Source organism: Papaver somniferum, chromosome 5 (genome assembly GCF_003573695.1).
Source record: "Papaver somniferum cultivar HN1 chromosome 5, ASM357369v1, whole genome shotgun sequence".
Taxonomy (NCBI): Eukaryota; Viridiplantae; Streptophyta; class Magnoliopsida; order Ranunculales; family Papaveraceae; genus Papaver; species Papaver somniferum.
Genome location: NC_039362.1, coordinates 143,067,362 through 143,091,506, shown reverse-complemented (window position 1 = coordinate 143,091,506; position 24,145 = coordinate 143,067,362). Strand labels below are relative to the sequence as shown.

The following is a 24,145-nucleotide window of genomic DNA, read 5'->3' as shown; positions in this document are numbered from 1 at the left end:
CCTGAATTTCCTTGTCTTGAAATGGAAAATTTGTCGATAACATCCTTATATCTTGTAATGATCAAATTCAGGTTAGCTTGTTGAGATATTGCAAAAGTTTCCACCCTTTTAGGAGGTATATAAGTATCCTTTTGAACCCATATTTGTGATGGTTTCACAAAGTTCTTCTTAAACGGATTTTGCATACTACCCTTTTGGTTTGTCCGAATATTCGTGGACCATAAAGTGCTGACATTCTTAGAAGCATATTTGCTTGAATGTGGTCTCACCTCAAGAGGTTTAGACATCTGAATATCAGTAACACCCTTCATAATTAAATCCAAGGTGTTTTGAAGAAACTCAAACTGATTGTTTTCCAACCTCAGTTTACACTTTCTTTGAACATGTGGTTTAGTGTTGCAGTAGAAGCACACTTTCTGAGTTTCAATAAAATCAGAACGGGTAGTCTTAACAATTTCGTTTTGTAAAGAACTTTTCCTCCTCGGTGACACAGTTTTATCTTGGTCATAGAATTTCAATTGATCATCTCCTAACAAAGCAATAGTACTTTTTTTATTAGTTTATTACTGCGATTTCGTTAGTGTATCATAAACATAATTTGCTCTTATATTTCATAACCCGTCGCCTTGTTCATAAACTGTTATTATGGTAGTTTCTTTGGATTCACGATCGCAATGTATAGCAGTTTTTTACTCGTTGGTTGAGCGATCTCCAAGGCATCATCTTCAAGAGACATCCTTGTTTTGGAATCATATTTATAAATAATACCAATGAGAGTATTGACTTTGTGTTTCAGCCAAATGACCTCAAAAGTCTGAAATTCTATTCGCTTGAAAATTTCATAGCTTTCCCTGGCTGCTTCCGTTCCACTTCTGAGTAAGACTCATATGTAAAACAATAGGAATAACACTTATCAATATCTAACTGTTTTATGGAAACACAGTGTTCGTCTCTAAGAGAGTTTGACAATTCAGACTCTCCTCCCGGATCCGTAGAAAATGTTTCTTTTAAACTGGTGCAGCGTTTATCAGAGATTTTACTCATGTCCATATTGTCAGACTGCTTAAAATACATACTTATTAGGTATTAACGTGTTTTCCTCCTCTGATACCAATTGAAAACACTGGGGTACTAAAATACACCACCAACCTTTTCGTAGGTAATCTGTATGGACAAACTCAACACAACTCCGAGAGTTAAAACTCAATCAAGGAAAGTGTATCTAGAGTTATATCTCTATCTCTCTTCTGATTAGAACATTTACATAATTGAATCCGTAAACCTAATTACAAAGAGAGTTCTTGGACGGTACCAAAGACCAATATCCAAGGATCAATCAAGTCGTATCCAACAAAACTAGGTCGAACGTATCTACTCTAATTGATCAACGCACAACCTGTGATATTTCAATTATATAAAAAAATATAATGCGGAATAGAATAACACAGATAACAGAAATTTTGTTAACGAGGAAACCGCAAATGAAGAAAAACCCAGGGATCTAATCCAGATTGAACACCACACTGTATTAAGCCGCTAGAGACACTAGCCTACTACAAACTAACTTCGGTCTGGACTGTAGTTGAACCCTAATCAATCTCACACTGATTCAAGGTACATTTACGCTCCTTATGTCTCTGATCCTAGCAGGATACTACGCACTTGATTCCCTTAGCTGATCTCACCCATAACTAAGAGTTGCTACGACCCAAAGTAGAAGACTTGATAGACAAATCTGTCTCACACAGAAAAGTTTATAGAATTGAATAAATTTGTCTCCCACAGAAATACCCAAGAGTTTTTGTTCCGTCTTTGATAAATCAAGGTGAACAGGAACTAATTGATAAACCGATCTTATATTCTCGAAGAACAGCCTAGTATTATCAATCACCTCACAATAATCTAAATCGTATGGTAGAGAAACTAGATATTGTGGAATCACAAAAGATGAGACGAAGATGTTTGTGATTTCTTTTTATCTTTCCCTATCAGAGATATAATCTCAAGACAATTATTCAATTGAACTCGTACGATAGAAAATGGAAAGATCAGATCGCTCAACTACAAGAAAAGTAGTTTCGTCTGGCTTCACAATCCCAATGAAATCTTTCAGTCGTTAACCTACAGGGTCTCGAGAAGAAACCTAAGGGTAAAGGAGAATCGACTCTGGCAAACCAACTAGTATCACACATGAGGTGTGGGGATTAGTTTTTCCAGATGCTAGATGTCTCCTTTATATAGTTTTCAAATCAGGTTTGCAATCTAAGTTACCTTGGTAACAAAGCATTCAATATTCATCGTTAGATGAAAAACCTGATTCAACCTAGCTAATATCTTTCAACCGTTAGATCGAAACTTAGCTTGTCACACACACAAATGAAATGCATTCATTTAGGTTTGAGTAACCGTACCTAAACGTGTATACTTAGTTGGTTCACAAATAGTTAACCAATGGTTAGCCATATGAGCACTTTCATATTAACCGTATTCATCTTTATCATAACTAGTTCAAATGACTTATAAGAACTAGTTGAAGAGTTGTTCAATTGCTTAGGTCTTTATTCATAGACGCAATTGAAACAAAATAGGTTTGATAAATTCATGAAAAATATAGCCACGGTTTGCAAAGATTGTATTCCTTATAATTTATTGTTTTAAGTTCATCAACTACCGATTTGAGATATCACCAGCTTTAGTACGCGTACGGGTATGCGTACCTTAGCTACCGAAGTTGAGTTTATAAACTCAGCAGAAATTTTCGGTTCGAAAACTTCCGTGGGTACGCGTACCTAAGGTGACTGGTTTACTAGTTTGCAAACTTACAAACTCCAGCAGAAATTTTCGGTATGAAAACTTCTGTGGGTACGCGTACGGGTACGCGTACTCAACCTGTCTCCTTCACCAATACCGCATGCACACGTATGCACGCACATGGCTTCCGGTACATGGATTTATACACTAATGTGCGAACACACTATATATGCTTATATCCATAGATGGTAATCTCAACTCTACATTTTAATCATTGAAACATTCTTATATAATGTTATAACAATCGTTATTGACGACTATCGTCATCAAAGCTATTTTCAAGACTGAAACGTCATTATGACTTGCGTCACGGCTAAAGATGAAAATGGTTAAAGCGAAAGCTTACCAACACATATTTCGAGAAAAATATAGGCGAGTAAACTCGGCTCGAAATAGCAAATGTGTATGTATGAAAATTATCATACTTAAACGACTTTGTCTCAAGAGTAGGAGATAGAATATACTTTTGAGTGATAGATAAGTTCAAGTATCCACATACCTTTTAATTGGATGAAGTTCCACCGGTTCCTCGAGTAGTTCTTCGTCTTCGTAAGATGATCTCCATGGAGTCTGGAGCTTCAACTACACTTAACTATGATGTAGGACATCTACCTGTTTTCAATGTATCAACTCTCCCAGTTGATCCAATTGGTCTGTATCAACAATCATTGTTGATCCCTTACGTCTATTTCAACAACGATTGTTGATCCTTTGCGTCTATTTTAGTTTACTTGCTTTGCAAGTTCTTTACTTTCCTAGTTTAGGTAGAATTCCTTTTATTATCTTTTTAGTCGGTCATGTTAGCCTATATAAAGGCTAAGCCTTCTTGTTTAGATGATCAATCATATTATTATCAATCAATATTATTATCGTTTAATACGATTTTCTATCTCTTTTGTCTTTTATCTCATCTCTTTATCATCGTCAATTCTCATCCTTTTCATCTCTTCTCATCCCTTGCAATCTCCGTATTGCCTTCTTCCTATCCATTCTACATTAGTTGGTACCACAGCCAACGTTTTTAGATTACTATCTAAAAACCGATCCATAATCGCTTCCGCAAAACAAAACCGCAACTCAAAACCCTACAAAACTCCATGGCAGATAAACCTATCACCTTTGCTGAAATTGAAAAGCTCTTCAAAACCAAGTTTGGAAACAAATTTGATGAACTTAAAACTTCCATTAATTCCCTAGAAACTAAGTTTGAAACCAGGATTGATAAATTTTATTGAGGAACTGGAAATACCTAATCAGAAACTAATGCTTATAATAATACATCATGGTAAGGAGTCACATAACGATAAAGACGATTCATCGTCCACTCAAGAGGTTTCATCTTCAACCGCGACATCAATTGGTGAGGAAGAGATGCAAACTGCTTCTCAAACGGAAGAATTAAATCATACTCATAAGGAAGGAAATCACGTCAACATGGTCTTGCATGAATCGCATGATTTTTCAGAGAATGGTAAGTCATCAAATCTCGAGTTAATAATTCCTGATAGTGATATACTTGCGCATAATCAAGTGTTTAGTCATGGAGAAAGAAGTATTGTTTCTCATATATTTTATAAAAAGATAGACATGGTTGAGTCTATATATGTAGATTCATCTCCTGAGAATCCTTTTGTGTCGACTAATATTTCTGTCGATGTGAGTATGGGTCGATCTCAGGTAAAATATGATTGCTGAAAATTATACCGGACGACTTCGTGGTAGAATTTTCCCAAACACCGAGAGGAAAACGATAGAGGAAGATTTATAAGTTAATCCAATATACTACCATAGAATTAATTCTATAAGAGTCTATGGAGTCGCAATGTTTTCTTTTGACAAAACAGATGCTACAACTCAAAGTAATCTGGATTGGTCTTGTATGAAAAACCAGGATATTCTTAATTTAAATAGGTTGCTATGGTTAGCTTCGTATTTCTACTTTCAACGGGAAGAAGACTATGAATTATATTCTTCTGCTACTGCACTTGGATTAGACTATTCAACAAGTAATGGTGTTGATATCAATGTAATAGAACTGGAACTGTTGACACCATATGATTCATTACGTGGACAATGTTCAGCAATAACAGCGATGAATAATATAGGATTCCATCAGTGCAGGTGGAGATATATGAAAGTGCCAGTGATTGAAACAATAGTTGATAATTTCGTCAAGATAATCTCTCTTGATGTTAAGACAACACCGTTTGATAATTACGTTGTTGGATTAAGTAGACAATTAAATAGTTCGGTTGTGTCTTTAGAGCGTCTGAATCATGAGATTATGGAGATGTGGATTCCTCTTGGTGCTAAGATTGGTAAAGCCATAGCAACAGATTTCGGTTTTGTTTTATTTGTTGCTTTTGGTGCAGCTGGCCAACGGTGCATTACATGTACTGGGTTGTTTATTCATGAGACTAAATATCAACATGTGTTGGAGACAAGGGGAGAACTCCACAATGATGGATACAATATGAGTGGGTTTGGACCGATTAATACAAACAGAGAACGGTTCGACGACGTAGTTAAATCCACATTCTTTTCTCCACCTACTTTTGCATCGCCACTTGCAACAATTTTAGACAACACTTTGGACGCCAGACGATACGTAGAATATATAAGACTTGGTTGGTGGATTCTAATCCATTTATTGGAGGCTACAGTTAGTATTCTCATGGAGGTCGCTGCATGCATGGTTTACATTATCATCTTTAGTAATGTGAATTTGGTGTTTGACTGCGGAAAACTTAAGCACACATCTCGTGATGATTTGAGGAACATTTCTTGGCTACTTTGTTTTATGAATTATGTGATGACAACTCGAGTTCTAAAGAAATATTTGGAGAAAATCAAGTTCTTTTTACTGATTAACTCGAGGATGAGTTTCTTTCAAGTAGGGGGACTGATGTAGAACATCTAACTGTTTTCAATGTATCAACTGTCCCAGTTGATCCAATTGGTCTGTATCAACAATCATTGTTGATCCCTTACGACTGTATCAACAATGACTGTTGATCCTTTGCGTCTATTTTAGTTTAATTGGTTTCAAGTCCTTTACTTTCCTAGTTTTGGTAGAATTCCTTTTATTATCTTTTTAGTCGGTCATGCTAGCCTATATAAAGGCTAATCCTTCTTGTTTAGATGATCAATCATATTATTATCAATCAATTAATATTATTATCGTTTAATACGATTTTCTATCTCTTTTATGTTTTCTCTCATCTCTTTATTATTATCAATTCTCATCCTTTTCATCTCTTCTCATCTCTTGCAATTTCTGTATTGCCTTCTTTCTATCCATTCTACATTAAACTATCCTAGACCGAGACTTAGTCATAAGTAAAGTAGAAATCAAGGCATATAGTTTTGATCACTAATATTGAAAAACATGTTTTAGATAGCAACGCATGCGAGTTCGACCGAGAAATGCTCTAACAATCTCCCCTTTTATCAATTTTAGTGGCAAAACTATCGATACATATGGATTACAAAATAGATAATAACTTTGTAGCTTCTCGTCCACATGCTTGATCTCCTTGGTGCTTCAAAATTACTCGAAATCTTCGTCACTTCCAAGTACTCAAATGATTCCAAAGGTTGCAAGTTTAGTATTATCGTTGTTGAAGTTCCGTAGCCATAACAATGAGAAAACAAAATCTCTCGATCATTGTTATACAGTTTCATAGTATTATTACACGGTATCAAAGTTCTCATATCAAAACTTCGACAACAATACTATGGTGATATTATCACTCCCCCTTAGTCAATATTTCATCTCGACATGAAAACCACTCCCTTTTACATAATGATCTTTAAACCATATGTATTTGTAATACCACACTACACATTAATTCTCCCCCTTTTTGTCAATATAAATTGGCAAAGGTACAAAAACTAGTGGGATCCTCATGAAATTTTGATAGATATACGTCATGACCAAAAGAGAATACCATATCAACTTATTTAGATGTCATCATAAAGCCGAAGCTAAATGCTTTCATCAAGGAGTTTATAAAGATACAAGATAACCCATATAATATTCCACAGCCGCACTCCCCACAAAGATTTGAAAATTAAGCACAAGTTCAAAAAGAACTCCTCCCCATAAAATGTCATTCCCGAAAGAACAACAAATGCGACCTTACTTTCACAAGAAAAGAAGGATTCCTTTGGACATAACCAAATCACATGAAAACATGAATTTGAATCCAAAGTATTCAATTAAATTATCCACAAAAGAATTCATGATTAATCCAAATGCACAATTAAATTAACCGCAAGAAAACCCATGATTAATTCAATTGTAATTACATAACTAAATTAACCACAAAAGTGATAAATTTAATTGGCCATGCTCGTCATAAGAGAACTTACGGAGCAACAACTAAACTGACCACAAGATAATGATCAATTCAATTGGTCATGCTCAAACATAAGAAAACTTACGGAGCAACACAGTATATGCACAAAAATGTGGATCGTAGATCGACCAATACTGCGGAATAGACAAGGATTCATTCTATTTTCCATCACTATTACACAATGACATACAATAGACTTAATCCTTGTAAACAAAAGTTGTATCCTTTCTTCCATCAAAACAATGACATAAAAGGCTTTAACTTTTGTAATGTCAAAAGTTCATTCTATCTTCTATCAATACTTTCATACCGACATAATAGAGATAACTTTTGAACAAGTACGGGACAGTCACGGGTTCATAGACGTAAACAACATATCCCATAACAATTTGAAATATATAAAATCATAAAGATTAAAATTGCAAAAACATCTTCCAAATAACTTAGAATTTAAATAAATAAATATAAAAACATTGAGGATGAAAATCGTTGGACATAGCTATGTGTACTCACAATAATGACTATTCCAAACCCTAGGTATTCTTCTAAAAACATAAAGAAGATTTACTAGACAAGATAAAAAACAACTCCTATGAAGCATTTCACTTACTTTGGGTACTCTTCTCATATTCTCTATAATCATCAATCTCGTCTTCAATCAGATCAATCATGGATTCAAGGTTATCCATCTTTTCTTCTAGTCTTTTGGAAAAGGATTCAAGGTCACTTTTCAGATCATGAATTTGTTCCAAGATGAGATTCATGGTTAAAGAGAGATTGTCACAATGAGAGGCAAGGGATTCCCATCACAAGAGGAATCATGCTTGTTAGAGCACATCTCACTATCAGAGGAATCAAAACGAACCTTCTTGGAAGGAAATAGAATAGTCCAAACATCACTCTTTTTGCTTGAGAGACTTGATGAGGACATGATGGAAGAAGAAAAAAATGAAATGCTCATATCAAAGAGGAGTCTTCATCTTAAAAAGAGTGAAGATAGGGGATAAAATTTCCAAAAAAACATTTGACCAAACCCTAACAGAGTTTGCTTATCCCTAAGAAAAATTCTTTACAGGAAAAACTATTTACGTACACAAACGGTTCTTGACTAAAAATTGAAGAGCAACAAAAGAAACAGAGTCAAACAAGGATTTAACAGAAATATCACAACCCTCTTGAAGTTTATGATTCTTGTCTAAGAGAGAAGGACATGAACCATCTTAAAACAGAATTACAGATTGTAATCCTTCCAATCGGACCAATCCCAAAAAGGACTGGGTGACTTCTTATGATGGGGTGATAAATTAGTTTTTCCTTGTTTCTGTTTTTCCTTCTGGAAAGAAGAGTTTCTCACATCATTCTTTTCCCTTTTTAGCACAGTTTTGAATACCTTATTTGTTGATTTTCGCAAACTATGAAAGGATTTGGAAATCTTTTCTGAAGCGGATGAAGATTTCCTGGACAATTTCCTTTTCATCTTCTGAAAACAAGGTTTAACAGAGGAGAAATATTCTTGATCTTTAGTGCACACAATTTCTAGATGACCCTGATTTTCACACAAGGAAACCAAATTATTTGGTAAGTCCTTGTAGTTCTCCACATCATATTTTTCAGAGTGATTTGAGAATGGTATAAAATCACGAGAAATTTGCTGATACTGCTTAACAGAATTAATCGAAGAAGTTCGATGTTTAGTATCACAACCATGAGTGATAGCAACTTCTTGTCTTAAGTTAAATAGTTGACATTCCAGATCTTCAATCCTTTTAATCAAAATTTTCTTTTCCAATTGAAACTCTTCTGGAAAAGTAAGATTGTGCATCATAAAATAATCAGGATTGTTAGGAGGACAGGTGTAATTATCAGCAAAGAGGTTAAGAGAACTATCACAAAAATTGTCCTCAGGACAGTAGTCGAGAGTAGCCATCCATGCTTTAGTTAACTCACTTAACTTCTTATCAAAACATTTGGAAGTATCATGAATACTTCTATAGCACTTAGAAAAAGTTTCATGATCATAGTTTTTCTGAACTTTTCTATCCCTATTTCTGACTGACTGGGCTTTCTTTTGAGACTTTCTTTTATTCAGTCTAAGAGTTTTCTTAAGCTGTTGTATGAATTCAAGAAATTCCCATCACTTATATCAATCAATTTAGGACGTCGAGACCTTTTATCAGATGTAGTAACATGGTTGCTTAACAAGTGACGTTTTTCTCTTTGACAAAGTTCAATATCGAAAATCTTAAGCTTTCCAGCAAGAGTATTTCTGGAAAGTGTATCAAGGTTATTTTCTTCAACGATGGCATGCTTCTTAGAATCGTATCTAGATGGCAGCGATCTGAGAATTTTCATCACATTGTCCTTTTCAGGAATAGTCTTACCCAATGCAAAAGATGCATTAACAATTTCAGACACTTTGTTATTAAACTCATCAAATGAATCTTCATCAGCCATACGAAGGTTTTCCCAATCGGAATTAAGGTTTTGAAGCCTAGCTTCATTTTCACTGGTATTTCCTTCGAATACGGTTTCTAAATATCCCCAAGCATCTTTAGACCGAGTGCACGTAGTCACATGGTGCCGATGATCTGGGGTAATGGCAGTACGATGGCATTCAAACCGTCGGAGTTTTTCTTTGCAGCAAGTATCTCAGCAGCGTCATATGCACCAATATCCTTAGGAACGGTTGCATTCCCTACTTCCACAACGGGAGCATCATAGCCATTAACTACATAAACCCATGATTGAAAATCTCGTGCTTGAAGAAAGGCACGCATAACAATTTTCCACCACAAATAATTTGAGCCATCGAAGACTGGTGGTACGTTTATAGAGATAACACCTATGTCCATATCAGATCGCTACAAACACATACTTGTAAGGTCTTTAATGTGTTTGCCTGCTCTGATACCAATTGAAAATGCGGGGGTCTAACAACCACACCCAACAATTCGTTTTGAAATCTGAGAGGACTTACTCCAATACACTTTCTAGAGAATCAACTAGACAGTCATACTCAATCTAGAATAAAGTATACCAAAGAGTTTAATATCTCTAACTCTTAATTCAATCTGCAATCAGCAAATAGAAATCTGCGAGCCTGATTGAACATAAGAGGAATTACTTGAACGGTACCACAGACCAATGTTCAAGTGTCAATCAATGTAAATCAACAACCAACGGTTGGATATTCTAATTGATTGATCTTAGTGCACAACCTGTGATATTTCAATTATACAACAAAATATAATGCGGAAAAGAAATAACACAGACACCAGAATTTTGTTAACGAGGAAACCACAAATGCAGAAAAACCACGGGACCTAGTCCACTTTGAACACCACATTGTATTAAGCCGCTACAGACACTATCCTACTACCAATTAACTTCGGACTGGACTGTAGTTGAACCCTAATCAATCTCACACTGATTCAAGGTACAGTTGCGCTCCTTACGTCTCTGATCTCAGTAGGATACTACGCACTTGATTCCCTTAGATGATATCACCCACAACTAAGATTTGCTATGAGCCGAAGTCGAAGACTTGATATACAAATCTGTCTCACACAGAAAAGTCTATAGGAATGAATAATTCTGTCTCCCACGGAAATACCCAAGATTTTTTGCTCCGTCTTTTGATAATTCAAGGTGAACAAGAACCAATTGATAAACCAGACTTATATTCCCGAAGAACAGCTTAGTATTATCAATCACCTCACAATAAACTTAATCTACTAGCGAAACAAGTTATTGTGGAATCACAAACGATGAGACGAAGGTGTTTGTGATTACTTTTCTATCTTTCCTGTCGGAGATATAAATCTCAAGCCAATTTTACAATTGCACTCAATCACGAAAGAAACAACAAGATCAGATCACGCAACTACAAAGAGAATAGTTGGGCCTGGCTTCACAATCTCAATGAAGTCTCCAAGTCATTAACCAACAGGGTCTCGAGAAGAAACCTAAGGCCAAAGGAGAATCGACTCTAGTTATGCAACTAGTAACACACATGAGGTGTGGGGATTAGGTTTCTCAGTTGATAGAGTTCTCCTTTATATAGTTTTCAAATCAGGGTTTGCAATCCAAGTTACCTTGGTAACAAAGCATTCAATAATCGTCGTTAGATGAAAAACCTGATTCAACCAAGCTAATATCTTTCAACCATTAGATCGAATTTAGCTTGTTACACACAAATAAAATGTACCCTCATTTAGGTTTATGTAACCGTACCTAAACATGTACACCATGTTGGTTCACAAATAGTTAACCGAGGTTAGCCATATGATTACTCTCATATCAACCTTATTCATCTTAACCATAACTAGTTCAAATGACTCAAATAAAACTAGTTAAAGAGTTGTTCAATTGTTATATTCTCATGGATTTATACAAGAACACAATTAAAGTAAAATCGGTTTCATTCACTCGAATCAATACATGAACATTATAGCCACGGTTTGCAAAGATTGCATTCCTTATTGATAAATATTTTAGGTTCATGTACAACCGATCTTAGAAATTAACCACTTAAGTATGCGTACGAGTATGCGTACTTAACCGGATTTGAGTTTGTTTTAGTTTCCAAACTCAGCAGAAATTCATGGACGTGAACATCCGCCAGTATGCCTACGGGTACGCTACTCTAGGTAACCGGATGAGTTTGGTTTTGGTTTTGGTTTTTAAATTCAGCAGAAATTCACGGATGTGAACTTCCGGCAGTATGCGTACGGGTATGCATACTTACCCAGTCTCCTATAACCTTTTTGTATACACACAAGTATGCATACTTTAGGCTCCCGGTTTTGGACTTATACACTAATGTGCGAACACACTATGCTTATATCCAAAGATATTTATAGGATTCCAAACTTTTTATTTCAATCACCGAAACATTCTTCTGTAATGACAATGGACGTTTTCACACACTTTTAGCATCAAAGAAATTTTCAAGATATTGAAATAATCATTATCGAAACATTCCAAGTCTTACACCAACTGATTGTATCACACAAACCATGTAAGATGTTACTCGGCAATTTTCTCATGATATAAGATGAACTTGGTCGAAGCGAAAGCTTACCAACACATATTTCGAGAAATATGTAAGCGAGATATACTCAACTCGAAATCTCAAATATGTATAGAGAAAACTATATCTTAACACAATTTATGTCTCAATATAGGAGATAGAGTAGAAATAGACTTTCCAAGTGATAGATGATTTTAAATCTCCACATACCTTTTGTCGATGAAGTTCCACAAGCTCTCCTTAGTGATAAGCGCCGTGAAGTTTAAGCTCAACTACACAAACTATGGATTAGTCTGAGACATCTATAAATAGGATAGAAATCAAGAATTATAGTTTTTATCACTAACATTGACAAACATGCTTGAGATAGCAACGCATGCGAGTTTGACCGAGCAGTGCTCTAACATTTTCCGCATTATATTTTGTTATATAATTGAAATATCAGAGGTTGTCCGTTGTATCGATCAATTGGTAAATCCAACCTTTGGTTTGATTGAAATTGATTGATCCTTGAACATTGGTCTTTGGTACCGTTCAAGTTATTTCTCTTGTATTCAGTCGCACTCGCAGAATTCTATTTGTTTAAGTTGGAATTGAACCGGGAAATTGAAATATAACTCTTTGATATATTTTTAATTAAGTTTAAGTCTGACAGTCTAGTTGATTCTCTTAAAAGTATATTGGAGTTAGTCTGTACAGATAGCTAAGCGAAATATTGGGTGAGGTTGTTAGACCCCCACTTTTTCAATTGGTATCAGAGCAGGAAAACACGTTTAAGACCTTATAAGTATGTGTTTGTAGCGATCTGACATATGCATAGTAAAGTCTCTATAAACGCTTCACCGGGATTAATTTCTAATCGTATAGAAAGTTCTGAAAAACTTGTTATTCTCCAGAAAAAGTTGAATGATCCGGATCAACTCTGATCTTGATGCAGAAATTGCAATGTATAAGGATTTGAAATCTCTCAAAACTCCTTCAATGGATTTGAATAACTCTGTTTATTCTTCTCTGAAGAATGGTCGAATGTCAGATGACAAAAGAGGTTTAGACCTTGTAAAACCTGATGGGACTCAGAACTACTCAAACGAGATTAAAGATGTTGGTCCATGTATCTTGTGTGACTCTTACAATCACTTTCAACATACATGTACGTCATTCCGGAAAAGTTTAAAAGTTGCAAGTAATCTTCATAAGAAAGCTGAACAACATTTTACTTCTCTAAAGGGATGTACAAAACTAACAGGAAATCTTAAACAAGATAGCAGTGTTAGTAGGGGAGCTTTTTCTTTAAAATCAACATCGCACTTTCAATATTTTCTTGACAGTGGATGTAGCCGACATATGACTGGTGATCTCTCGTGGTTCGTAACTTTAAGCGACTGTAAAGGAGGTCCGGTAACATTTGGAGATGGGAGTTGCTGCTACATAAGAAAGAAGGGGACGATCAAACTCGACGTTCCTGAAATCCATGATGTAGTATACGTTAAAGGTATGACTGCAAACCTTCTTTCTATTAGTCAAATTTGTGACAAAGGCCATAGAGTTGTCCTCAATGCAAATGGATGTGACATTGTAGACAAATCTGGGAAAGTAATTTTTCAGGGAACTCGTGGTAAAAATAATTGTTATGTTATGGATACTCAGTTCAATAACTGTTGCTTGACTAAGGTGGAATCTACACATCTTTGGCATGAGCGTTTTGGTCACATCAATTATCGTTTTCTAACAAAGATCATTAATAAAGAACTTGTTAGAGGCGTTCTCAAAATCAATGCAAATATTGATGGTGTATGTGGTGCCTATCAAAAGGGTAAACAAACGAAAGTTCACCATAAATCATCTCGAGATATTCTCACCAAATCTCCACTTGATTTAATTCATATGTACCTCTTCGGACCTATTCAACAACCCACGGTTGCGAGTAAGAAGTACGCTTTAGTTATGGTAGATGATTACACCAGATTTACTTGGGTAGCATTTCTATCTCATAAGAATGAAACCCTTGATGAATTCGAGATTATTGTTAATAGAATCCAGAACGAACAAGGTCGCAAACTAAAGAAAATTAGAAGCGACCTTGGAACTGAATTCAAGGAAACTAAGGTGTTTGAATTTTGTGACGAACTGGGGATTATTCAACAATACTCACCACCCATTAATCCTCAAGTTAATGGACTTGCATAAAGAAAGAATTGGAACATTCAGGAAATGTCCAGGGTAATGCTCCATAAAAAAAACTTACCTTTAAGGTTTTACGGAGAAGCTGTCTTTACGGCATGTTATTTGGTCAACCGTGTCTATCTACGGTCTATAACCCTAAACACTCCTTATGAGTTGTGGTACGGTAAAAAACCCAACTTACACTATCTTAGAGTGTTCAGAAGTAAGTGTTATATTCTAAAAGATCGAGAACATAGAGGAAATTTGATACTAAAAGTGATGAAGGTATCTTTCTTGGCTATGCCTCTGATAGTCGTGGTTTTCGAGTGTTTAATCTCAGAACCCAAGTTATGATGGAGTCTGCTAATGTTATCATTGATGATATTAGTAATTTCCATCATGATAATCCTCCTGCTGAATTGCCTCCAACTGAGACAATTGAGAAAGTCAAAGTAATCCCAGAATCAGCCGAAGTCATCCCAATTGTTATTGATCCTGATATTTCTAGTAACGAGGAAAAGAGCACTGATCAGGATGCTCCTGTTGAACAAGAACGTGTCCCTCCTCGACACCTCTGGGTTCAAAGGAATCATGATCCCAACAGTATTATTAGAGGTATAGATTATACTACTAAGACGAGATGACAAATTCAAAATATTTGCAATTTTGGTTGTTATCTTTCACAAGTAGAACTGAGAAATTTTGATAAAGCTCTTAGCGATCCCTTTAGGGTGAATGCAATGCATGAAGAGTTAAATCAATTTCAAAGATAAGACGTATGGTAACTAGTAGCTTTCCCCTCTAATATCAATATTTTTGGTACCAAATGGATATTCAAGAATAAGTCTGATGAATTTGGTACAATTTTCAGAAATAAAACCATACTTATCGCTCAAGGATATTCACAGATTGAGGTTATCGAGTTTGACGAAACCTTTGCTCCTGTGGAACGTCTTGAGTCCATTCGGTTATTATTAGATCATGCTTGTTTTCTTAAGGTTAAGCTGTTTCAAATGGACATAAAATCCGCGTTCCTAAACGGAAATTTAAAGAAAGAGGTCTATGTCGCTCAAACCCAAGGGTTTTGAAAACCCTGATTTCCCAGATCATGTCCTTAAGCTTAAAAAGGAATTATATGGGTTAAAAAAAGCACCTCGTGCCTGGTTCAAAAAACTAACTACTTCTCTTCTTAGGAAAGGTTTTTCGAGAGGCGGAGCTGATAAAACCTTGTTTACCAAATGAAGTGGGAAAGATGTTGTCATTGCTCAAGTATATGTAGATGATATCATCTATGGTTCAACTTCTGAAAAACTTGCAAAAGATTTTCAAGTCTCTCTTGGAAAAGAATTTGAAATGAGCAATGTTGGTGAATTAAAATTCTTTTTAGGATTACAAATGCATCAACACAAGGATGGAATTTACTTATCTCAAGAAAAATATGCTAAGGATCTTGTCTCAAGGTTCTGTCTGGATAAGTCAACTCCAAAACTGACACCTATGCCCACCACTGGTAAACTACATAGAGATGAGAAATGAGTAAATGTGGATGAAAAAACTATATCGATCTATTATTGGTAGCCTTTTATATCTTACAGCTACTATACCTGATATTGCGTTTAGTGTTGGTTGTTATACTAGATTTCAGGCTAATCCTAAGGAATCTCATCTTGCAGCTGCAAAAAGGATCATACGATATGTTAATCACACAGTCGGGTACGGTCTATCTTACACTTTTGATACTAACACTGATCTCTCTGCCTATTCAGATGTTGATAGGGCGGGATGTGTGGAAGACAGAAAAAGTACATCAGGGGGTTTCTACTATGTAGGAATGAATCTTGTGGCCTGACATAGCAAGAAACAAAATTCAAAATTCCTGTCCACATGTAAGGAAGAATATATCGCTTCTGGCTCATGTTGTACTCAACTTCCCTGGATGAAACAAATGCTTGTTGATTATGGAATTGATACTGGAATAATGAAGATCTTTTGTGACAACTCTAGCGCGATTCGAATCACAGAAAATCCCGTTGAGCACTCAAGAAATAAGCACATTGATATAAGGTACCATTTTATTCGAGATCTATGTGAAAATGGTAGCAGAAATATGGAATTTATGCCTTCCGAACAACAATTGGATGATATTCTTACTAAACCATTAGATACTTCTACATTTCAACACGTATAAAAGTCTATTGGTGTTGTTTTGGTTCATTAGTCATTCATAAAACTCTTGTCCCCATGCTTATCTCGATCTGTTGTGCAATTGAGTTTGGAGTTCCAGTAAGTGTTGCTTCAATTCTACATTTGTTTCAGTAAGTTGATTTTCTGTCAATTTTCTTAGTGTAATGTCCAAAGAAATCCTTCATTTCTTGTGAAAGTAAGGTCGCTCTTGTTGTTCTTTCGGGAATGACATTTTATGGGGAAGAGTTCTTAATTGAACTTGTGTTTAATTGTCAAATCTTTATGGGGAGTGCGTATGTGGAATATTATAGGGGTTATCTTGTATATTTATAAACTCCTTAATGAATGCATTTAGTTTCAGCTATATGATTGCATCTAAAAAGTTGATATGTACTTTCTTTTAGTCTAGTGTCTCTATGGAAATTTCATTAGGATCCCACTAGTTTTCATACCTATGCCAATTTTATTGACAAAAAGGTGGAGAATTAATGTGTAGTTTACACTAAAAATACATATGGTTTTCGGATCATTACGTAAGGGGGAGTGGTTTTCGTGTGAGATGAAGTATTGACTAAGGGGGAGTGATACATATCACCATAGTATTTTTGTGGAAGTTGTGATACAATTGAACTTTGATGTTGTGTAATAATACTATGACACTGTGTAACAATGATTGAGAGATTTTGTTTTTTCATTGTTATGGCTACGAATCTTCAACAACGGTGATGCTGATTTGAATATCTTTGGAATCATTGGAGTACTTGGAAGTGACGAATATTTCGAGTAATGTTGAAAAAACCAGGAGATCGTGCATGTGAAAGAGAAGCTGCAATGTTTATGTATTTTGTATTCCATATGTATTGATAGTTTTGTCACTAAAATTGACAAAGGGGGAGATTGTTAGAGCACTTCTCGGTCGAACTCGCAAGCATTGCTATCTCAAGCTTGTTTGTCAAGTTTAGTTGCCAAAACTATAAGTCTTGATTTTTAGTCTACTTATAGCTAAGTCTCGGACTAGGATAGTAAGTGTAGTTAAGCTCTATACTTCACGGCGTTCATCATGCAGAGGGGAAGAACTACTCAAGGATCTCGTGGAACTTCATCGACAAAAAGGTATGTGGAGACTTGAACTTATCTATCACTAAAAAGTCTATCTATTCAATCTCCTATCTTGAGACAAAATTCGTATTGCTATATAGACTTCGATTATACACATTTGTTATTTCGAGCCGAGTTTATCTCTCTTATATATTTCTCGAAATATGTGTTTGTAAGCTTTCACTTTTTCCAAGTTCATCTTTACTCGTGACAAAAGTCATGTTGATTATTTCAATAACTTGAAAATCGCTTTGGTGAAAAATCGTATGTGAATAACCACTATATAACATCCTCTAAGAATGTTTCAATGATTGAAATGAGAGTTTAAAATATATAACCTTGAATGGATATAAACATTATATTTGAACTCATACTTGTGTAAGTCCAAAATCCTTGAACCAAAGTATACGTACTTTACTGGTTTAGGATGTCCGGAGCTAAGTCCGCGTACCCGTACGCGTACTGCCGGAAGTTCACATCCTATAAATTCTGCTAAAGTTTGTGAACTAAAAACAAGCGTCCAGGTACTTAAGTATGCGTATCGGTATGCATACTTAAGTGGGTTATTTTCTAAAAACGGTTTATTCGTGAACTAAGACATATATAAACTAAGGAATGCAATCTTTACAAACCGTGGCTATAATGTTCATGAATCGATTCGAGTGAATCAAAATCGTTTTTGCTTCGATTATGTCTTATATACTACTATGAGATCTAAGCAATTGAACAAATTTCTAACTAGTTCTTTTGAGTCATTTGAACTAGTTATGGTGAAGATGAATAAGGTTGATATGAAAGTGCTCATATGGCTAACCATTGGTTAACTATTGTTGAACCAACTAGGTGTACACGTTTAGGTACGTTTACTCAAACCTAAATGAAGTTACATTTCATTTGTGTATAACAAGCTAAGTTCGATCTTACAGTGGAAAGATATTAGCTTGAATTTAATCAGGTTTTCATTTAACGGTAAATATTGAATGCTTTGTTACCAAGGTAACTTAGATTGCAAATCCTGATTTGGAGACTATATAAATGAGAACTCTAGCAACTGGGAAACCTAATACCCACACCTCCTGTGTGATACTAGTTGTATAAGCTAGAGTCGATTCTCCTTTAACCTTAGGTTTCTATTGAGACCCTATAGGTTAACGACTTGAAGACTTCATTAGGATTGTGAAGCCAGACCCAACTATTTTCTCTGTAGTTGCGTGATCTGATCTTGCTGTTTCTATCGTATTTGAGTACAATCGTAAGATTGGCTTGAGATTACTTTCTCCGATAGGAAAGATATAAAAGTAGTCACAAACGCCTTCGTCTCATCGTTTGTGATTCCACAATATCTTGTTCCGATAGTCGATTAAGATTATTGCGAGGTGAATGATATTTCTAGGATGTTCTTCGGGAATATAAGTCAGGTATATCAATTGGTCCTGTTCACCTTGATTTATCAAAATACGGAACAAAACTTGTAGGTATTTTTGTGGAAGACATAGTTATCTATTCCTGTATACTTTTCTGTGTGATATAGATTTGTTTATTAAAGTCTCCGACTTTGGGTCGTAGCAACTCTTAGTTGTGTGAGATCAACTAAGGGAATCAAGTACGTAGTATCTTGCTGGGATCAGAGAAGTAAGGAGCGCAAATGTACCTTGGATCAGTGTGAGATTGATTGGGGTTCAACTACAATCCAGACCGAAGTTAGTTTGTAGCAAGATAGTGTTTGTAGCGGCTTAATACAGTGTGTGTTCAATCTAGACTAGGTCCCAGAGTTTTTATGCATCTGTAGTTTCCTCGTTAACAAAACTTCTGATGTCTGTGTTATTTCTTTTTCGTATTATATTTTGTTATATAATTGAAATATCACAGGTTTTGCGTAGTATCGATCAAGTGGTAAATCCAGCCTTTGGTTGTTGATTGAAATTGATTGATCCTTGAACATTGGTCTTTGGTACCGTTCAAGTTATTTCTCTTGTATTTTATCAGACTCGCAGATTTCTATTTGTTTGAGTTGGGATTGAATCCAGAAATTGAGATACAAATCTTTGATATATTTTTTATTAAGATTGAGTCTGACTGTCTAGTTGATTCTCTTAAAAGTATATTGGAGTTAGTCCATACAGATTGCTAAGCGAAATGTTGGGTGAGGTTGTTATACCCCCACTTTTTCAGATATAACCCACAACTAAGAGTTGCTACGACCCAAATTCGAAGACTTGATAAAAAAATCTGTCTCTCGCAGAAAAGTCTATATGAATAGATAAATCTGTCTTCCACAGAAATACCTACGGGTTTTGTTTTGTCTTTTGATAAATCAAGGTGAACAGAAACCAATTGATAGCCTTGAAACATCAATCACCTCACAATATTCTTAATCGACTAGCGAAACAAGATATTATGGAATCACAAACGATGAGACGAAGGTGTTTGTAACTACTTTTCTATCTTGCCTATCAGAGATATAATATCAAGTCAATATTACGATTGCACTCAATCACGATAGAAACAACAAGATCAGATCACGCAACTACAGATAAAATAGTTGGGTCTGGCTTCACAATCCCAATGAAGTCATTAACTCGTTAACCTACAGGGTTTCGTGAAAAACTTAAGGTTAAAGAAGAATCGACTCTAGATTATACAACTAGTATCACACAAGAGGTGTGGGGATTAGGTTTCCCATTTGCTAGAGTTCTCCTTTATATAGTCTCCAAATCAGGGTTTGCAATCTAAGTTACCTTGGTAACAAAGCATTCAGTATTCACCGTTAGATGAAAACCTGATTAGATTCAAGCTAATATCTTTCAACCGTTAGATCGAACTTAGCTTGTTATACACAAATCAAATGTAACTTCATTTAGGTTTGAGTAACCGTACCTAAACGGATACTCTTAGTTGGTTCAACAATAGTTAACCAATGGTTAGCCATATGAGCACTTTCATATCAACCTTATTCATCTTCACTATAACTAGTTCAAATGACTCAAATGAACTAGTTAGAGAGTTGTTCAATTGCTTAGATCTCATAGAAGTATACAAGACACAATCGAAGCAAAATCAGTCTTGATTCACTCGAATCGAGTCATGAACATTATAGCCACAGTTTGCAAAGATTGCGTTCCTTATTATATAAATGTTTTGATTCATGAACAATCCGATTTTAGAAAGTAACCTACCTCAGTATGCGAACAGTTACGCGTACTTAAGTAACCAGATTGACTTTTTTTTACTTTCAAACTCCAGCAGAAATTCACGGGCATGAACTTTCCGCCAGTATGCGTACTTGTACGCATACTGTTGATGATGGTTTTTAGTTCAGGGTTAAATTTGTAAAACCTTGCATTTATGTACTGTCACTCTGCAAAGAAACGGAGCCATGTAAAAGTGATTAGTGTTCAAACTCTCCGCTGGCGCATTTATTGAGCCATTCAATATATTTGCATGAAATTTATCCAGACTGGTGCATGTAGCAATAACCCCAGATACTCTGTAAATTTCCTCGCCTTGTCTATATTATTTATTAATATAAGACCCAGTGAGTACTTTCTTGTGCTATGTTCCCCGGCAGAACCCTTAATATTGGTATGGCATGTCGAATTTGTGTTCACTCGCAGCAGAGTAGCACGAATTTCCAAGTATCAAGGTTAAGGTCCTTGCATAAAGTACTATATCGGAAAGAATACTGCTCTCTGGTAATAAATAATTCTGTTTCAACACATAGAATTCAATCAATTTTGTGATAACTCACAAGATTCATTAACCCGACTAATTTGAAAATTAGGGTTTTGCACCCTGCGTAGTATATTAGACCCCGTTGGTCGAAATTATGCTTAGTCAACTAAGCAATTGATCCGCCATGGATTAGTAGGTACAAAGTCCTACCCAAAATCAGAAAGCAAACAATAAAGGAGTCGCGGAGTAGGAGCAGCAACGAAAGAAGGTGTGTCCATAGGCCAGCCGGCGCCACTTGCAAGTGGCCACACCTCATGCTACCCAACCGACCCTTATTCCCTGCCGACCAATCAGGTCGCTTTAAACCTTCACAAATCCTAATGGACATGTGAAGTTTGTCTTCTCTTGGTATTCCGGTACTATAGGGATTTGGTTATAACCAGAATATCCATCTAAGAAACAATAATGGATGTGGCCCTCTAATCTTTCTAACATCTGTTCGATGAATGGTAAAGGAAAGTGGTCTTTCCTAGAGGCTGAGTTCAGCTTACGGTAGTATATACAAACTCTCCACCCGATAGTCATACGGGTATGAATCAATTCATTATTCTCATTTGCAACTACTGTAATCCCAGACTTCTTTGGGACAACCTGGACAGGACTGACCCATTTACTATCAGATATGGGGTATATGATACCCGCATCTAACAATTTGAGCACCTCAATGCGGACAACTTCTTTCATATTAGGATTCAAACGTCTCTGCATTTCTCTTGAGGTTTTGGCACCTTCTTCTAGGTATATGTGGTGCATACAATCAGCAGGACTAATTCCTTTCAAATCTGCTATGGTCCACTCTATTGCAGTCTTGTGCTCTCGGAGAACACTAACTAGTCTACTTTCCTGATCGGGCTCTAAGTCAGAGGTAATTATGACAGGAAGAGTATTTTCATTACCAAGAAATACATATTTCAGTGTATCTGGTAGCGGCTTTAATTCAACGGTGGGTGCCTTAACTGATGATGATAGGGGTTTATCTATGGTCGATGGAAGAGGTTCTGGTTTAGGTTGACATTTTCCATAATTCATTACTGCCGCGGAATCTAACAACGCATGAACTTCTACAAAATGTTTATCCTCATCATTGTAGGCTCCAAAGTGGGCCAAGCACGCCTCTAAAGGATCGCTAACACTATTAGTGGTAAAGGTATTCTCAACTATAGAATCAATCATGCAAATGGATTCATAGTGTTCGGGGTCCGGTGGGGCTTGTAAAACGTTCACCGAGATTTTCTGATTCCCAAAAGAAAATTCTACAAGGCCAGTTTGACAATGTATGACTGATTTGCAGTAGCTAGAAATGGACGACCTAAGATGATTGGGATATTTATATCTTGACCAGAGACAGGTTGGGTGTCTAAAATCACAAAGTCAACTGGATAGATAAAGTTTTCTACCTGAACCAAAACGTCTTCAATAATTCCACGTGGGATTTTGACTGACCTATCGGCTAACTGTAGTGTTATCCTAGTTGGTTTCATCTCCCCTAGTCCAAGTTGTTCATATACCGAGAAAGGTAAAAGATTCACACTAGCACCAAGATCTAATAGAGCATTGTATATCGTTTGGATACCTATGACACATGTGACAGTAGGACAACCGGGATCTTTAAATTTGACTGGGTACTTTTGTGAGATTATAGAACTAACTTGTTGGGTCAAAAATGCCTTTTTATGGACACTCGCGTCTCTCTTGGCAGTGCACATCTCTTTTAGGAATTTGTCCATAGCCGGTACATGTTTAATTGCATCTAACAAGGGAAGGTTGACCTTAACTTGCTTAAATATGTCTAGGTTTTCAGCATATGTACTAGGCTTTTTCTTAGCGAGTCTTTGAGGAAATGGTGCAGGTGGTATGTACACTCTATCAGGGATATCTTCCTCACTTGGACTCCTAGAAATCTCAGGCCTATTAGGGTCTTTAGACGAAGTTTGGTCAACTATGGTCTCATTTTCAGCTGGACTATTATCCTTAGGTGGTTCTACCAAGTTCTCTAGAGTTTTACTACTCCTAAGGGTGATAACTGCTTTGATATGTTATTGTGGTTAGAACTACCTAATCTATTACCCTGGTTAACTCCTTTTGGATTTGGAGTCGTTTGGTTAGGAAATGTCACGTCCTCTCTACCATTTAACCGGTTCGAAAGTTGACTTATTTGAGTCTCTAAGTTGGCAATAGCCCAATCACTGTTTTGTTGGCTACGCTGACTCGTCAGGATAAAGTCATCGAGCTTCTGAACTAAATGGTTGATATTTTGGGTAGTCTGGGAATTGTTTAGGGCATTACCCTCAATTAAGAGTCTTATACTTTCCTCTAAAGATGACACCCTTTTGTCAACTGGGCTCGGTTCTTGGACTTGAGTTTGGTTCCAATGAAAACCTGGAGGTGGGTTGCTAGATGGGCCACCTTGATGGGTACCTTTAGACCACGAGAAATTCGGGTTATGTCTCCAACCAGGGTTACAATTATTAGAGTATGGGTCAAACTTGGGTCGACCCTCATATTTAGAGTTCATACCACCATGTAGGACACTAACCTGATCACGAGTAGTTTCACTAGGGTAAAACAGGGGACAATGAGGTCCAATACGAGTTTGATCACCATAAATGGTACATGGATAGGTTCTGAGCTCACTGTTACAGCTCACAGTATGGTTTGACCCTTGGTTCATCTCTAAGGCCTCTAGACGCCTAAGGATATCAGACCCATTATCAACTCTATTGACCCTATGGATAGGGTTCCTAGTTATTTCGGGGTCCCTCAT

General features: G+C 36.2%; 1 protein-coding gene across 1 annotated transcript; it reads right to left on the bottom strand.

The window, feature by feature from the left end:
- Positions 1–22,634: 22,634 nt before the first annotated feature.
- Positions 22,635–24,145, bottom strand: LOC113279773. Its single transcript, XM_026528440.1, has 2 exons — positions 23,449–24,145; positions 22,635–23,404 (listed from the first exon to the last, which is right to left on the bottom strand). The coding sequence occupies exons 1-2, from the start codon at positions 24,143–24,145 to the stop codon at positions 22,635–22,637; spliced, it is 1,467 nt and encodes a 488-aa protein (XP_026384225.1).

What these genes read in the sequence shown, in the direction of transcription:
- LOC113279773 (XM_026528440.1), bottom strand. Translation starts at nt 24,145, where the DNA reads ATGAGGGACCCCGAAATAACTAGGAACCCTATCCATAGGGTCAATAGA. An exon ending in TCCAAAAGGAGTTAACCAGG is followed by an intron (nt 23,405 to 23,448) that starts GTAATAGATTAG and finishes ATATCAAAGCAG; the next exon opens with TTATCACCCTTAGGAGTAGT.